The 19,330-nt window shown below is 38.3% G+C and overlaps 1 protein-coding gene across 26 annotated transcripts in view; it reads right to left on the bottom strand.

Annotated features, from left to right (window-relative positions):
- Positions 1-19,330, bottom strand: part of LOC107768811 (uncharacterized) — a 30,751-nt gene that overhangs the window by 8,977 nt on the left and 2,444 nt on the right. For 9 of the 26 annotated variants that reach the window (XM_075233111.1, XM_075233113.1, XM_075233112.1 and 6 more), the window contains exons 2-5: positions 10,441-18,592; positions 7,875-7,939; positions 7,722-7,776; positions 6,385-6,460 (exon numbers count right to left, since the gene is read on the bottom strand). Coding sequence is in view for 6 of the 26 variants with exons in the window: in XM_075233131.1 (XP_075089232.1) it covers positions 15,832-17,103 (1,272 nt within the window). In the remaining 20 variants the exon portion in view is untranslated. Of the gene's footprint in view, positions 1-3; positions 5,880-6,384; positions 6,461-6,673; positions 6,827-7,721; positions 7,777-7,874; positions 7,940-8,050; positions 8,094-10,440; positions 18,606-19,330 lie in introns of those variants that run through there. The other 17 variants (XM_075233120.1, XM_075233122.1, XM_075233123.1 and 14 more) reach the window with 11 other exon arrangements.

The raw sequence follows: 19,330 nt of genomic DNA, 5'->3' as shown, positions 1-19,330 counted from the left end.
ATGATAATGAAAAGTAAAGAGTTAAAAGGGGGTTAAGGCATCTCATATATATCAATATATCTCAACCGCCTATATGGGCCCCATAGAGAGCTACTTGTGAAGTCTCGCAAAAACGCGAATATCTCTCTACTCCGACATCGTATCGACGAATGGTTTAATGAGTTGAAAACTAGAATCATAGATATTCAACTTGGTGGGTATATCACCCCATCATTGCAAGAAAATTTAGTAACATTTGACCTAAAGTATAAGTAAAATTATGTACGTAAGTTGCGACAACTTCTGTCGACTTTTGTTTCATAACTCGTTTGACTTCAAAACATATGATACGGATATTATATGATTCAAATACCTTAAAAACGACCTCTTGAGAATATTAAGAACCTCTAGTTTTACCCAAAAATATGGGTTACAACATCCTTGATTTGTTTAACTTCTAATACTTGTTAACCACTCTTATACACTCTTGTATCATTTAAGGCCAATATGATTAACTTCTTATCATCTCAAAGATAATCGCTTTTCGTATTTATGTCGACTAACTTACGGTGTGATCTAACATACATGAATATGGGTTGTAACAGTATAGATATGATAAAGAGATTACAAGATTTCTTAGCCATGAAGCTCTTTCCAAAACTTGAGCTATAAGGAGAAAGGCGGACTTCAAAGTCTTATCTATGTCATAAGGATCGTGTTTATGTGTTCACTTCTTGATTTTGAGTTGCGGATGATGGACTTGCTTCAAAACCCTAAGGAACATCTTGGAGAGCTATGGAAGCTCTACTTGGGCGTGAATTTTTTGCAAATAGAGGAAAAAGAAGGCTAAGTCTTCTATTTATAGTAAGGTTGAAAAGTCAACCACATGTGCTTCACCGGCCCTTCTTCCGATGCCCATATCTCTTTATCCAGACGTCGTATAAATGAGCGGTCGAGAGAGTTGGAAACTAACTTACATGACCTTAAATTTGGTATATAATATGTCCCCGAAATAACTCATATAACACACAAAATTAATTGCTCAAAAAACTTTGTTACAAGGCAAATCCTTAATCGATTCTTCCGCAACTTAAATCTGATTTTTTCCAAACTTTATATTCTATATTCAAACATCATATATAGTAATATTATAACTTTAAAATCATTTAAATCATGCTTAAAAATTCATTTACACAATATACGACATCACATATGTATGGGGTGTGACAATCTCCCAATCTTAAGAACATTCGTCCTTGAATATTGACTGAGGTATACAAAAGCATTAAGCAATGATCCATTACATACATGGAGTAGTGAAGAGGTGTGGATATATGGCTCTCATATCCTTCTTAGCTTCCCAAGTCATCTCTTCCACATTATTGCTTCGTCCTCAACCGACGAACCTGCTGATCTAAAATGGCAACTAGTACCTCCTCATAAGTTAATTGCTTGGTGATCTGTACATCATCAACTAGTACTACTCTAGAAGGATCTCCAATACACGTCCGAAGCATGGAGACATAAAACACTAGATGTACCTCTTGAAGGTCTGCTGGAAGGTCCAACTCGTATGTTACACGACCAGCTCGTGTGATGATCAGGTATGGACATATATACCTAGGGCTAAGCTTTCCCTTTTTTCAGAACCTTATAACACCTTTCATAGGTGACACCTTCAGGAACACCTAATCATCAACTTGGACTTCTAGATCTCAGTATCGATTGTCTGCATATGAATTCTGTCAACTTTGGGTTGCTAGCAATCTCTCCCTAATCAGCTTAACCTTATCCACTTCTTGTTGGATCATATATGGGCCTATAAGTTGATACTCACAAACTTCAAACCATCCTATGGGTGATTTGCACTTACGCCCATACAAAGCTTCATAAGGTGTCATTTTTATGATGGAATGATAACTATTGTGGTATGCAAACTCTATCAACGGTAAGTGTTCATCCCAGCTACCTTTGAAATCTAACATACATGCCCTTAACATGACCTCGAGCATCCATATGATTCGCTTGACCTGTCCATCTATCTAGGGATGAAAAGTTGTACTCAAATTCAATTGCTAGAAGTTAGCTGTAAACTGTGCGCCTCTACCTGAAATGATAGATATTGGAACGCTTTGGAGATGTACAATCTCCCTGATATAAAATCAGGCTTAATCTTCTATTGTATAGGTAGTGCTAACAAGCAAGAAATAAGTTGATTTAGTAAGCCTGATGACTATAACCCAAATAGAATCATACCTGCTCCTCGTACGTGGCAGTCATGTAATAAAGTCCATATTTACTACTTCTCACTTCCATGTTGGGATCTTTATCTCTTGTAACAAATCGCTAGGCTTCTGGTGCTCAAACTTAGCATGCTGGCAGCTAGGACACTAGGCCACAAACTCTACTATGTCACATTTCATTCCACCCCACCAATAAATCTGCTTAAGATCATGGTACATCTTAGTAGAGCCTGGATGAATTGTGTACCTGGAATGATGTTCCTCTACCATAATTTTCATGCGTAACCCTGCAGCGTCTGGAACAAAGAGCCTATCTTTATATCTGAGGACTCTTTTACTAGTAACTATGTAAGGAGACTTTTTATTTTTCCTGGCTACCATACTGTACTTAATTAGAACTGGATCTTCATATTACCTCTATTTCACTTCGGTCACTAAACAAGTGGTAGTCGTATTCTGAACTATAACTTTTGCATCCTCTAAATCTATCAATTTAATACCCAAACTGGCTAACTGATGGAGTTTATGAGCTAACTCCCTTTTTTTAGGCTGAAAGCAAGCTAAACTCCCCATGGACTTATGACTGAGAGCATCAACTACAACACTAACTTTACCTGGATGATAAAGAATGTCAACGTCGCAGTCCTTTAGAAGCTCTAACCACTTTCTTTGCTGCAAGTTCAACTCCTTCTATTTAATTATGTACTGGAGGCTCTTATGATATGTATAGATATCAACATTAATGCCATAGAGAGAGTGCCTTCAAATCTTCAGTGCTTGAATAATCGCTGCTAGCTCCAAGTTATGTGTAGGATAATTCTGTTGTGCTTCTTCAATTGTCTAGAAGCATAAGGAATTACCTTTTTGTGATGTATCAGCACATAACCTAGGCCAATTCGAGAAGCGTCACAATAAATAACATAACCCTCAGATCCCTCTAGAAGTGTAAGAACCGGAGTTGTAATCAACCTGTTCTTCAACTCCTGCAAACTCTTCTCACATTCATCTAACCACTGAAATTTGGATGCTTTCTGTGTTAATCTAGTCAATGGCGCTGCAAGGGAAGAAAAGCCTTCTACGAACCTCTTGTAATACCCTGCTAAACCCAAAAAGCTACGTACTTCGATTGGCGTTATAGGTCTAGGCCAATTCTTCATTGTCTCTATCTTCTGACCATCTACTTTGATGCCCTCTGATGATATATATGTCCAAGAAATGCTACCGAATTCAACTAGAATTTGCACTTCAAGAATTTGGCATACAATTTCTTGTCTCGGAGGATACCCAACATTATGCGCAGATGCTTCAGACTTGGAATAAACCAGAATATCATCAATAAACACTATCACTAATAGGTCCAGATAAGGCCTAAACATGTTGTTCATAAGATCCATAAATACCGCTAGGACATTAGTCAACCCAAACGACATTACTAGAAACTCGTAATAGCCATATTGGGTTCTGAATGATGTCTTAGGTATCTCACATTCTCTGACTCTAACCTAATGGTAGCCTGATCTCAAGTCTATCTTCGAGAAGAACTTAGCACCCTGAAGGTAGTTGAACAAGTCATCAATTCTGGGAAGAGGACATTTGTTCTTGATCATGACCTTGTTTAGTTGTTTGTAATCTATGCACATACGTAGGGAGCCATCTTTTTTTCGCAAATAATATTGATGCTCACCAAGGAGAAGTATTGGGTCTAATAAAACCCATATCAAACAAATCTTTCAACTGCTCCTTAAGTTCCTTTAATTCTGTTGGTGTCATCCTGTAAGGAGGAATAGATATTGGTTGCTTACCCGACACTATATCGATGGGAAAGTCAATTTCCCACTATGGATAAAGACCTGGAAGATTATACGGAAATACGTTAGGGAACTCATTCACTAGTGGAACTGATTCAAGAGTCAGTATTCCCTTCTCTATGTCTCAAACATGAACCCATGATATAAGCATCCCTTAGCGATCATCCCTCTTGCCTTAAGGTACAAAATAAATCTACCTTTTAGTGATGCAGAAACACCATTCTATAAATGACCCTTCTAGGAAATCTAAACGAGACCGTCTTCGCTCTACAGTCAACATTAGCATAGCAAGAAGACAACCAATCCATACCAAGTATAACATCAAAGTCAACTATTTCTAACTTAATAAAGTCAGCTATAGTACTAGGGTCACCAATCACAACCGTGAAACCTCTAAAAACTAGCCTAGCTACTATTGAATCACCAACTGGGGTGGCTACCTCAAAAGGTTTAATGGCATCTAGTTCTATCCTAAACTTAGTAGCAAGAAAGGGAGTGACATATGATAGTGTAGAACCAGGATCTAACAATACATACACATTCTGAGAATTCACTTATAAAGTACCTATAACCACTCTAGTGAAGCCTCCTAGTCCTGACGACCAAACAGAGAGTAGGTGCGGTTCTGGGGACCGCCTGTAGTAAGAGTTCCGCCTCGGCCTCTACCATGGTCTGCTAGTGTCTGAGGAACTTGCCCTTGCAAGCGTGCTGGTGCTGAAGAAGCTGCAACTAATCTTGCCGACTGAGATGCACCATTACCACCCCTAAACGAGCATTCTCTCATAAAATGACCTGACTCACCACAAACATAACATGCATCTTAACCCAATTGAAATCGGTCCAAATAGTGTCTACCACAATCAAAACACCTAGGGTAAAGTGAACCACCCTGACTAGAAACACCTCGATACTAGGACCTTGAAGCACGTGATTCCTGACTAGCTCTAGACTATGAGGGTCAATTAGATCTCGGCCCCTAAAATCGTGAAGGAGTACTAGCTGCTGTCGACGTAACAACTATATTGTCTAGAAGCACCAGATGTCTCACCAAAAGAATACTTGCAATGTCCACACTCGACTGAATACGTCCAATGTCCACACTCAAATGCATAGATACAGTCATATATTCACTTACTAAGTGAGGACCAAGTCTTGCTACACATGTGTACCATGTCCTCCATGTCTGATACAACTGCAAGAGCAAACCTCTCCAAAGAATTAAAGCAAAGGTTCAATTCTGCAATACTCATACCCCCTGTCTCAATGTCAGGAACTTATCCAATCATGCTCTACGTGTCTCTATAGGTAAGTAATGGTGGAGAAATGCCTCTAATAACTCCCTACAGGTAATTGGAGCAGTATTTGCTACCCTAGACATCTCCCAGTGGTATATCAACCTGCTGCTAGATCTTGTAATCTATATGCCACCAATTCAACTGACTTTCTATATATGGCATGCATAACTCTAAGGGCTCTAACTACTCTATCTAGAAAATTTTGGGGATCCTCTGTTGTACTAGATCTCGTGAAAATTGGAGGCTCTAATATGAGGAAATCAAGAATCATAGAACTTGTATCATCACCCTGAGGACCATTATTCTACCATCTGGACTGGGTAGCTACAATTCTAGTTAACAATCTAACTACATCCCTCATGTCGAAGTAGACGGAGGTGTGGTAGCTGGAGCACCACCTAACTTCTCCCTAAACAAACATAGTCCATGAAGCTCTGGATGGAACCTCATGTCTGGATCCTTATGCTCATCTAACTTAGGTGGTACTCTGCTAGAACCCTGGCCAGCAATGGTTTTGCCCTTCAAGGCAGTTGTGAATCTCTTTGGAGGAATCCCTACATATAAAATATTTCATTAGAAGGCTGAATTCTTATAACATAGCTCTATCGCACAATCTAGAGAAGAAGGAAGGACAACCATTCTATAATGCCCTGCAGCCTCATGTTCATAAGTATGGTGTGCAACTTACTCTTGAATAAGACTCCACTATACATGGCTTGTAGACACCCAAGGACTGAACTGCTCTAATACCATGTTTGTCACGACCTACCTAGGGCCGCGAAGGATAACCGACACTAAGTACTGATCATCACTAAACCTGCTAATAATCTACTAATCATGAATTTAACTGATAAACTAAACAAGCATAAACATAATTGATAAGAACAGTACAATTTTGTAGCCAACAAGGCTAACACAAGCTGACATATAAAAACATACTAACTGCACAGGTGCATATCTACATGCCTCTAGGAGTGCTGAACTAAATAAGTATTGGACGGAACAAGGTCACTCCATACCCAAACTAGTTGAATGTACACATACAAAGAGATAACTTACTCCCGGAGTAAGCAGCGTGACTCCAATAGCTGGTGGATGTCCTACTGATGTGGCTCAAGCGTTGATTTATCTGTACCTGCACGACAAGAAACGAAACACCTCAGAAGGGACGTGAGTACAATATGTACAAAGTATGTAGGATGGAAAGCATACTAAAGTATGAATATACGCTGGAAATCTAAATATAAGCTGGAAGCTAAACAAGAGTCTGAACTAGCAACTAATCTAGAACTAAACTGAAGTTTAAGTTGAAACTATGCTGAAATTGAACTACTATCTGAACTGGTACCTGACTGGAGTTATCCTCTATATCCCCCAATAAGGTAACTGTACATCTGAACTGGCCTCCGATATCGTCGTGCAATACAAACTGTAACTATATACACGTATATAACATGCCTGACTGGCGTTATGCGCTATATCCCCTAGCAGATAAATAGGACTGGTTGGTGTTATGGGCTATCTCCCCCAGCATATAATTAATAGGCCTCACTGGCGTTATGGTATATATATCCCCCCCCCCCCAATTATAATCAATGTAAGCATGTGTGAGGCATAAAACATGTGGCAACATCATATAAAATCATGAGATCACGAAGGAAAGCATAAACAGAATCACAAACGTAATCTGACGCTCGTCATCCATAAGTTTGATGGAGCCAATACCTATTTTAAAGACAAAATGAGTATGTACATTGGATACTAAGGCTAATTAACTCATTAGGATCCCTCTAGAATCAATTTAGAACCAAGGAACTTAATATTTGTCCCACTCTTTGAATTTCCAAAATTTCGGCAGAGTTTTCCTAAAACTTGATGATCCTAAAATAAAAAAAACACCACAATATACAAGGGAATCAATACCTGACTAAGATGATAACATAAAACTAAAGGTGGTCAAATTATCCACAACAGTGTCAAATGATCAACAAAACAGAATTATGAAGGTAATGTCGGCTCATAATGACTAACTTGTGACATGAAAGTCTAAATACGATTTAGGACTAATATAAGCATCAATACATGATAATTAAGTATAATATTAAATGAATATATTTGGATCATAAGGGGGTTAGGTATATATAAAAACAACAAATGAACGGAACAAACGGATGTTCGGATGGCATAGGCCAAATGGGCGATTCGCCCTTTTTTGTTGTGTTTTGAGGTTCCAACCTAAACTAGTTTCTTCGATACTTCCCATATGAAATTTAATACTATACAAGGATACAATACATGATTAAATTTCCCTTTAATAACTCTTAAAAGATCAATAAGAAAGGGTAAAACTTAGCTAAACCAAACCATACTGAAAATGAAGCGAAAACGCTACATACCTCTTGTGTTCTCGCTTACAAACATTGTTCCCTTTGATCCACACCCTTCCTTATGCTTGTATAGATAAAATACAGAGGTTACCATCTTTATCAGCCACTAAGCTCTATCCAAAACTTGATTTATAATGAAAAAGGAGGACGGCAAAGTCTTACCATGTCGTAAGGATCATGTTCGTTTCTTGATTTTGAGTTGTGGATGATGGACTTGCTTCAAAACCCTAAGGAACATATTGGAGAGATATGTAATCTCTTCTTAGGCATGAAATTTATGCAAAATGAGGAAAGAAGAAGACTGTGTCTTCTATTTATAGTAAGGTTGAAAAGTCAACCACATGTGTGCTTACTGATCCTTCTTCCGACGCCCATATTTCTCTATCCAAACATCGTAAAAAGAGAAGTCGAGAGTGTTAGAACCTAAATTTCATGAACTTAAATTTGGTATATAATATGTCCCAAAAATACCTAATATAACACACAAAATTAAAAAAAGCTTCGTTACAAGGCAAATCCTTAGTCGGTTTTTCCGCAACTTAAATTTGATTTTTCCTAAACTTTATATTTTATATTCAAACATCATACATAGTCATATTATGACTTTAAACTCATTTAAATCATGCTTATCAAGTCATTTACATAATATACAACATCACATAAGTACGGGTATAATAATCTCTTTTCATTATTGAAGTTTATTTTTGCATATTATTTGTTGGCTTGTCTAGCAAGCGGTGTTAGGATCCACCACGGTTTTTATGGGAGTTTGGGTCGTGATAAGTTGGTATTATAGCACTAGTTTGCATAAGTCTCGCAATTCATGAGCATGCCTAGTAGAGTCTTGTGGATCGATACGGACGTTTGTACTTATCTTTGAGAGGCTATAGGGCTTTAGGAAACTTACCCTTTATTGATTCCTTTCATGCGATTTTATTTTGTCCTTAAGCCTATATATTAAATTCTTTCCTACCCATTTTGTACTCAGTTCTGAGTACTCAATATCATATGGGCACCGACGAGCTTTGATGATGATACAAACATGATGAGGGATTTTTTCTCTTGTGTGGGAGGTTAGAATATTATTGTCGCTTTGCAGATGAGTTATTAGAGCCCAAGTGTCACACCTCCTTTTTCCTATCCCCGAGGGAGATATAAGGGAGTTTTTTCAATTTAAGTGACAATCAAAACAGGATTATTTCATTTAAAGATTCAGAGTCACCACTTGGGATAATTTATGGTGTCCCAAGTCACCGGTTTTAATCCCGAATCGAGGAAAGATTGACTCTGTTTTACAGTCCGCGGACACAGAAATCCGGGTAAGGAATTCTGTTAACCCGGGAGAAGGTGTTAGGCATTCTCGGGTTCCGTGGTTTTAGCACGGTCGCTCAACTGTTATATTGGCCTAATTATCTGATTTTAATACATGTTTTAGCCTATGGTATATTTTAACTTATTAGCCGCTTTTAATTAATTTTAGGAAGATTTAACGTTATCTAAAACACATCTTGAACCATGCCACATGAAATGCACTCGCAGTCCACGACACATTTTATTTACGTTGTTCAGAATTGGAGATGGGTCACATGAAATGCACACCCGAGTTTAAGGAAATTAATTTAAATTACGTGCCTAAAGCAACTAAGCACTTTCAAGTTTGCGAGGGCCATGGAAAATTCAACTAAATAGCACACCTCGATTCTATTTGTCAAAGAAATCTTGATCTAATTCTAACAGGGCCATAAGTTATGGACAAGATATTATTGTGGAAAACACCCTTCAATGGCAAGAACTAATTTTTGGAGCAGCTAAATTAATTTCTTTATAAAAAATGAGCTATATCAGATTTAATGCATCAAACCAAACGGAAACGGAAATAAACAAACGCAATCTGTCCCATTACAAGGGCCAATAAAGCACTACCAAAAATTCGAGATGCCAAAAATTTGATAGTAACAATCGGATCCAAACACATGTGTCACAGAGAAAAATAGAGGGAGATGCAAAGCTAACCAACTCCTTGCTTCTTAGCTTTACCATTTGAAATGGTTGGCAATTTTTTGCAGAATACTCAAATTGGCGTGGAATTTCATTTGGCGCAAGAGACATCATTTAGGAAATAATGAATGGAATCATCATACTCAAAATATAGCAATGTTAAAACCATAGTGTCTTTATGTCCAACAGTACGTTTGCAAATTTAGAATACAATTAAGACACTCCAATGAATGCAACCCAATTATAAATAATCAAGTTATTTACAAAGTCATTGTGGCCACAATTTGGGTAATCATCACAGTGCTACTCATATTGCCAAAGAATCTCCCAAACTTTACTGCCGACATCGAATTAATATGATAACTTCCAATAAAATTTTTAGACGTTCATACATGATGGTTCTCAAACTTGACTGAAGCTAGTTGGATTTTATTTAGAATTAGTCCAAACCATTATATTCACATTAGGCAACAAACTATATTTGAGCACTCCACCTTACTTCAGTGAACAAACAAAATTCCACTAATATATTCAAATACTCAAAGTAAAGAAAAATCTTCCAACAACAACATAATATAGGTAAATAAAGCGACACTCATATATACATGCCAAAACAAATATAAGTACGGACAGATAGGAAATCAAACAACAGTCATGATTTAGGAATAGAAAAGTTCATCAACCAGCTAGTTCAATCAAAACAATAGGAAATCAAAGTGATAAATGGCACCTTTTAAAGAAATTCGGATGAAGCCTTTTCCATTGTTTGATTCAATACAAAATTAATTCCCAAGTGAAAGCTTCAAAATAGAGCTTGAAATAAGCCACAACTGCCGAATAATTGAGCGATGACACCCAGCAATCTCGGAAGTAACACAGTCCCGCAGAAACAGTAGCAATTTCCTTTACAAAACCGAATTTTGGAAGCTCATTTCCTTCTCAGATCTGTTTTGTAAGATTCAAAGAAGCAATAGAAAACCATTTTTCAGTTGTTTCGTGTGTGCCGATGGGGAGATGAGGAGGATGAAAGCGAGATGAGAGAATCAAGGAGAGGGTATCACGGCTAGTTGGTGTTTTTCGCAAACAAAGCTGAAGAAGACGACTTAGGGTGTGCCGTTTCTTTAGGGGTTGGATCTGATGGATTTTGTCACTCTCCTTTTTTGTTTTTCTAATTATGTTTTATATGTATGTAGGGGTAGGGTAAAGGGTAATGGGTATTTGGGTGGGGAGATTGGGTTTGGGTTCGTGAAAAGATAAAGTGAGCGGATACGAGCGATTTTTTGAACGTTTGAATACTCCGTGGGAAGCATTTTTGAAAGATTTGACCGCACTCTGCTTCCGAGGTTGCCTACATATCCTTGGCTATAAAGGAATCAGGTCAGCGTAGTTCGAGAAGTTTCGGTAGCTGGGACTACCATGAAGCTGTGATTTCACTGTTGCTACTGCTGCTGCTAATGCTTACTAAACTCCTTATTACACCATGATAAAATAAAAGAAGTTAGACTAAACTATGATCTATGCATTGCAAGAATCCTATCTATATCTTCAAACTTGATCTTGTAGTTCCTGTTGCTTTGTCGACCCGTACTCTCCACGTGAAATTCCTTTGTTGCTGACTTGAATTGTAATCGGAGATGCTTTTCCTTTTCTGTAGGTGGACGCTTGACTACTGAACTTGATCGTCTTCCTTCGAACATTGCTACTTTCCCTTCGTTCTTCAGGTGGCTCGTGATTACCAACACTTGAATTGCTGCTTTGTTCTCCAAGTGGGCTCCTGATTACCGACGCTTGAATTGCATTGTTCTCTAGGTGGGACTCCTGATTGCTAAACTTGAACTGTATTCCCATGCTCTCTAGGTGGGCACCTAATTGCTGAACTTGAACTGTATTCTCGTGCTCTCTAGGTGGACGCCTGATTGCGGAGCTTGAACTGTATTCCCGTGCTCTCCAGATGGGCGCCTGATTGCTGAACTTGAACTGTATTCCCGTGCTCTCCTGGTGGGCGCTTGATTGCTGAACTTGAATTGTATTCCCGTGCTCTCCAGGTGGGCGCCTGGCTGCTGAACATGAATTGTATTCCCACGCTCTCCAGGTGGGCGCCTGACTGCTGAACTTGAATTGTATTCTCGTGCTCTCCAGGTGGGAGCCTGACTGCTGAACTTGAATTGTATTCTCGTGCTCTTCAGGTAGGCGCCTGATTGCTGAACTTGAATTGTATTCTCGTGCTCTCCAGACGGGCGCTTGACTGCTGAATTTGAGTTGCTTCTCCCTATTCTCCAAGTGGGTACCTGATTTCAACAAAAATAGACAAAACAAAGAAACTTTTCTGCCCCATTTTGGTAGCTGGGCACATATGTGAGTGTTAAACTGAATCATATTACCAAATATTACTAAGAATTTGAAAGCTAGATCCCGTTATCCAGGAGGGTCCTGATAGCTCCAAGTTAAACGACAGTTTTAAATCTAAATTATATCTCCTAAAGGTATTACTTTCGCTACATCTTGTTATCTAAGCCGTTCTTAAAACTACACCCCATTATCCAGGAGGGTCCTGACAACTCTTAATTAAACGAAAATTTTAAATCTAAGTTATATCTTCTGAAGGTATAACTTCCGCTACATCTTGTTATCTAAGAAAGTATTAAAGCTACATCCCATTATCCAGGAGGGTCCTGAAAGTCAAAAATCAAGTATTATCCTAAAAGTGACAATTTTTACGGCTGAATTACACTACCCTACAGCAGAGCCTACGCTAAATCTTGTTATCTAAAGGAAGTCTTAAAGCTAAATCCCATTATCCAGGAGGGTCATGAAAGCCCTTAATTGAATCCTATCTCAAGCATGAAAACTTTGAAACCAACTTATATTTCTTTGGGGTGCATTTATGCTAGATCTTGCTACTCATGAATGTTTTGAATTTTAACTGAGTCCCATTTTCCAGGAGGCCTGAAAATTTACGGTCAAACCTGTCTGTTGCTTGTTTTTCCTTACGGAGGGTTTCTTCGAAACAAACAAAATTTTCTGCCCATGTTTCAATCAAAGAAAAATCTTGTCAGTTTAAAATATTGTGGTTGGTTTATGGCCATGACTTTGAAGGCGATTGCTCCTCTACTTCCCATGATAACTGTGACTTCGACTCGAAGACCTTGCTAACCACTTTCTCTATCATCCTTATCACAGAAAATACCTCTTCTCCGTTCAGACCCAATACCCTATATCTGTTGCATTGCTCATGAACTGACATTTACCAAACCTTTGTGTCTCACATGAATCCCAAAGCACGTCAATTACCACCCACTCAGTGTGTATGTTGTTCTTTCTTGACTTAAACTATTGGCCTTGGCCTTGAGGTCTATTGCTCTTTCACTTGCCATGTTAACTTTGATTTCTGCTTGGAAGACCTTGCTTGTCACTAGTTAGCCACTTTCTTTGTCAATCTTATCACAGAAAATACCTTTGATCCATTCACCCTACATCCTCCATCTGTTGCATTATTCATGAATTGATATACACCAAACCTTTGTTTTTCACATAAATCCCAAAGCATGTTGATTGTTACCAACTCAGTGCGCACGTTGTTCTTTCCTAACTTATGCCACTTTGATGTGCTGGCCAGATCCCGTTTTGTGCAATTGGAAAGCTGGTGGCAATTTGAAGTCATTTCTCACTTATTTTGACAAAATAGACTCAGGAAGAGGAAGTAAACAAGACACAAGGAACATGGTAAAGGACAAAGGAAAGAGATGATTCCTAACAGGAAAACTACAAAGTAGAAACCTATCAGATGTGGATACCAACTCTAATGACCATGACATGCACCTGTGGCCTATTCTGGTTAGCAAGTCTGATGTTCAACTCCTGTTATACCCCTAAACCGTGAAACTGGGCTTTAATTCTCCGATTATCCAATCTGATTCACAATCCTTATTCGACGTGTAGTACCCGAAGGATTTTCACCATCAAGCCTCTCTCATTTTGTTCTTTCTCTCAACTTACCGTCGCCTTACGGTGGCCGCGAGGGTTTTCACCAATAAGACTCTCTAATTTTTTATTTCTCTCAGCTCTCGTCGCCTTACGGTGCCCATGAGGGTTTTCACCAATAAGACTCTCTCATTTTCATTAATTTTCTGCTTGGACCAGAGTGTTGCCCCTGATATGAATTACCTCTCCTTGCTTGACTTGGCATCTCTTGAAGACTGATCGGAAGGTCTTTTTTGGACCGTAACGTGGGCTTTTGGATAGGGTTAAAAAGAAAGGATATCAAAGGCTCAAAACAATTCACATGGGTTCAAAAATTACAACTTTCGGAATCAGATTTTTTACAACAACCACAACTTCTGCCTTAGTTTCTTGCTTGGGGACTTTTGGATTTTTATTTTGATGGGACCGAACCGTGAGGCTGCCTACGTATCCTTTAAAGGAATCAGGTCGAACGTAATTCATGTCATAGGAATTACTTTATTATTGTGATTTTCTTTCCTTTTCTTTCTCTTTCTCTTCTTTTCTTTTCTTTCTTCTTTTTCTTTTTTTGTTGTTTTATTGTTTTGTTTTTTTTTCTTTTTCTTTTTCTTTTTTTTTTTACTTATCGTTTACTCTTGTGTTTCTGATCTTTGCTACTGATTCCGAAAGAGGGGTATGAAAGAAAATAAATAAGGCTCAAAGGGGTAACGAAGGATAAAGTGTTTAGATAGCAGGACAAAATGTCTTCGTCATTCCAATCTCCAAAACATGTCAAGTACAAACAACACAATTAAACAAACCAAGGAAAACATTTATAACATCTTTTGATTCTACCAGACTTGACAACCATATCCACACGTTCGCCATTTACATCTGTTAACTACAAAGCACCATTGGACAACACTCTCACTCTCATTACCACGAACAGCCCCCGTCAGTTCGGGCAAACTTTCCTTTAGCTTCAACCCGATGCGGCATGATGCATTTCAATAGGGTTACTTTATGTTCTATCTTCCCCAATTTCACACAATTCGGGCTTGAAGTGATCTCAAAATGCCTTTACTTATTTCCCTCAAATGTCCCCATCATCTTCAAAATTGTTCCATTGCTTCATGACTAGACTGATTTTTAAGACCAGGCCTAGAATTTTGCATGCATGTTATGTCACTAAAACCAGCATTAGACAAAAGACAAAATGAAAGGATAGAAAAGAACTAAACAAAGAAAATGATTGGAAATAACAAAAGACAGGAAATTGCATTAGACAGACGGTGAAACGGTTCAAATAACAAAACAAGTAAAACAAACTGGGGTACAACCCTGGAACAAAACTAGGTAACACTAAATGAGTTCCTACGACTAAAGGAACTAAGCAAAACAAAAGGATAGAAGGGTTTGAGTCACAAGACAATATCCGTGTTGTAACCCTTGAAATAACCCGGACAACAGAAATGACAACAAAATAAACCACCAAAAACTCCTCCTTGGCTAACCAAGAAAGGAGTGTCTTTCCAATCACCAAACTCAATATCTTAGTCATTGACTTCTGCATCAACAATACTGGGACCTCACAAGTCTCCATCACATTATTCTTAACAAATTGCTTTTGGGTTCCCTTTTCCTGCTCGTTTTTAGGATCAACCTCTGATATTGCTGAAAGCTTCATAGTACGTGGACCTCCAAGGATCTCAGAAGAGTTCTCATATTCCTTTTCAAAATAAATCATACCCACCATATGTGACTCATTATGAACAGGCGATGGACTTTGGCTTGTGTTTGCTGCATCTAGATTTTGCACGGCAATGTCACCTGCATCAATAAGCTTCTGAATTGCTTTTTTCAGATTACAACACTTCTCTATGTCATGCCCCGGGGCATCTGAGCAATATGCACACCTTTGAGAAAAATCAAACTTCTTTGAAAAGGGGTTTGACATTTTTATCTGAATCGGCTTCAACATGTCCACTTTCCTTAGCCTCTGGAACAGACTGGCATATGATTCTCCCAATGGAGTGAAGGTTTTCTTCTTCCGCAACCTCTCGTTCTTAAATGCTTGATTGGGCCGAAAACCTAATCCAGGGGGGGTTCGGTAGGCTCGTGGGGGTGGATAGGCATTTTGTGGAGCTGGGTACTGGGAAAGTGATGTACGACTTTGGGAGTTCTATGCAGAGAAGTAACATTGGGGAGTGTCATCTGGTGCACAAGGATATCCACGGGGGCGATTTCGAGGCTGGAAGTGTTGAGCAGGAAGGCCCATCGGATCATCTTTTCTATTTCTCTTTCTTCCACCCAAACTTACTGAGATGTTTTGAATGTCTTTCGTAGTATATTTCAATGCAGAATAGCTTATGATTTTGCTTGACTTGATTCCCTCTTCTACCATCTCCCCTATTTTTAACACATCATTGAAAGACTTTCCCACAGCCGGGATCAAATAGGTGGGCCCCTGGGCTTGTAGGAAAAGCTCAACAATTTCTTCTTCACCAATCGGGGTACTGACTCGAGAAGCTTGCTCCCTCCATCTGAGCCCAAACTTCCTAAAGCTTTCCTCCGGCTTCTTTTCCATTTTAGATAGAGAGGAGCAGTCTGGGGTAACGCTTGATTTGTATTGAAAGTATCGAACAAAATCTTGAGCCATGTCACCCAGTGTAGGCCATTTACCGATATCTTGACGATTATTCCATTCCAAAGCTGCCCCAGTCAAGCTCTCACTGAAATACGCCATCAACAAATCATCTTTCTCGCCAACACTTCTCATTTCACTGCAATAATCCCTCAAATGGGCTACCAGATCTCCACACCCATCATACAAGTTAAATTGTGGCACTTTAAATCCCGCGGGCAGGCGAATGTCAGGGGACACAGACAGCTCTTTGCAAGTCATGCTATCCTGGTCTCCCATTCCTTGCTTGTTCCTTATGGACTGTTCTATGCCTTTCAGCCTCCTGGGTATCCCATCTCGCCCTTCTCTTCCTGTGAATTTCTCATGTACAGCATGAAGCTCATCCCCAGGGCTCTTCTTGTATGAGTCAGGAACCTTGCGGGTAACCTCTACAGGGTAGTATTGGTCATCATGAGCTTTGAGTAGATATTCATTGTTGGGAATAGTGGATATGACATGAGGGCAATTTTGAGGAGAGGTAATTGGAGGAAGAGTGATGGAGCTACTAGGGTGGTTGGGAAAGCTGTGATAAACGGGTAGATCTGGAGAGTATGGGGAATCATCCGGCATTATGACCGGAGTTTGGGTAAAGGCAGCATCTAAGAAGCTAGGTGGTGGCGAGGGTGGTGCCTTCCCAGTCATCGAGGCCTGATACATGTCCGTCATGTGTTGTCTCAACATTCTTACCTCATCAGCCAAACCAGTGTCCTGTTCAACCAACTGCTTTCGGGCACCGGTATCAACCAACCCAGTTTTGTTATTGTCCGCCATTGCCTTTTATGTTGTAGAGAGGAGTTACTACTTCGACAACCATAAACCAACCACCTTTCTGCTATGAAGATATCAAAAGGAACAAAACGGGGTCATCCCGTTAGCGTTAGGGCATTAACAACTAAAATATCACATTGCGTGCAATGCACCTAGTCACAGTTATCGGTTCTAGAATGACTTCGAAGGTCATAAGGTCACTTGGCATCATCCCAATTTGTCCATTTGAATCTTCTCTTTTCTTTTCTTTCCTCGCACTTCTTAGCTCGCTCATTTTCTTTCCCCTTTTTCTTTCTGATTATCGCTCTTTTATTTCCTCTCATTTCTCACATCCCATGATTTCACCTCTTTTTTTTCCTTTTTCTCTCTCTTTGTTTTCCTTTTTTTCTTTTCTTTTTTCTTTCAATAAATAAAAAATGATTCGATCAAACCTTATGTAGATTGCCTACGTATCATGACGCCGCATGAATCAGATCGTTGCATAGTTCTGGAAGATCGAGAGTAAAGCACATAAACTAACGTTTCCTTTTTTATTTTCTTCTTCTTTTTTTTCCTTTTTACCTTAGTGACTACTCCGATGATAAAAGAGAAATAAAAGAAGCAAATTTTTTTTTTGAATTTCCTAGACTGAATGCTCTATAACCTATTCTAAATTCAAGCTTAACGAGCATGTTTTTTTTCTTTTTTTTTCTTTTTGAAAAAATACTCTATTAAGGAAAATCCTAGAAGAGAAAAAACCCTTTTTTATTTTTTTAGGAAGAAAATCTAAAGAATAAACCACATCAAAGTATTTGAATTTTCATTTGATATCCTGACGCAAGATTTCGAAACAAGCAATAAACAAAATAAAACCAAATGTTTTTGGATTTCAATTTTAATTGCCTAAAGGAAAAATTCTAATGAAAGACAAAGTATGTTTTTTTTATGTACAATATCCTAAAGTTCTAATGAAAATAAAAAGAATTTTATTTTCTATTTTTCACTAATTTCCCAAAGGAACGCCTCAAAAGAAAATCTTTTTGGATTTTAAAATTAATACCTTAAAGAAAACTTTTAAAGAAGTACTAAAAGAAAATTCTCTTTTTTTCTTTTGAATTTTGGTCCCAATATAGTAAAGGAAATATAAAAATAACTTTTATTTTGATATTAATTGCCTAAAGGAAAACAATCTCAAAGGAATTATTTTTTCATTTCTAGAATTAGTATTCTAAAGAAAACTTATAACGAAAATATAAAAACGCAAAAAAAAAAATAAAAAAAAATGGATTTTTGACTTGTAACACATTCCCAAATGCAAAAACAAAAGACTAGGCAAACTTAACTAGACAATACAAACTCTAACATCACCTAAAAGACTGAATATTACTATACCAGACTAGAAAATAAAACAAAAATAATTGACTCAAAAACATAAAATGGCTCCTCGAGCAGCTCCTGAAGGCAGTGATCCTAGGTATCTGTCATGCTCAAACTCCGGTAAGTAGATCCACACCTGTATAAGAAAACTTAAACCAACACTATGTGAGACAATAACATTACCTAAGACACCTGCAAGACATGATTGAGGCTATTTTTGCAAAATGGCTTATTTGGCCAAGAGGTGGCTAGAAGTGAAAAATTTGGCTAAGACCCCGTAAAGCCAAGAACCTAAGATTTACTAGGAAGACCAGACCCTATGTAGGTTGCTTACGTATTACGCCCCGAAAGACGAGAATCAGGTTTGCATAGTTCGGGCAAATTGGATACGGGCAAGAATTAAAAAAACAACTAATTTTAGAGAAAACATTTTTTTTGTGTTTTTTTTTTTGAAAAATGATGAAACATGCAAAATCATTTTGGATTTTCTTTTTCTTTTTTTTTTGATTTTTGATTTTTTGGAAAATGATGAAAAAGTGCAAAATCTTTTTTTTTGAATTTTCAAGCTCTTTTTTTTCCTTAACAAAAATGTGACAGAAAATATAATTAGGCTCCACTCGCTTTATCTTCACACTTCACCCTCTCTTTTTTTTTTCTTTTTTTTTTCATTTGCCCTCAACTATCATTGGTCCGTCAAATGACCCTTTTACCCTTAAATAAACGCAACATGTAGCACATAGGATGCATCAAGATGGTCTGTTATTTTGAGTACACCTGTCCTAGACGGACTCAACCCCTGTGTTGAGTCCCTAAGTCAAGTGCACATGATGCAAACAAACGTTCCTACTAGGGATCTGGCATGAGGCTGAGTTAT

This window comes from Nicotiana tabacum, chromosome 16 (genome assembly GCF_000715075.1).
Source record: "Nicotiana tabacum cultivar K326 chromosome 16, ASM71507v2, whole genome shotgun sequence".
Classification (NCBI taxonomy): domain Eukaryota; kingdom Viridiplantae; phylum Streptophyta; class Magnoliopsida; order Solanales; family Solanaceae; genus Nicotiana; species Nicotiana tabacum.
The sequence above is the reverse complement of the archived record's forward strand: the minus strand, read 5'-3'. Positions and strand labels throughout refer to the sequence as shown.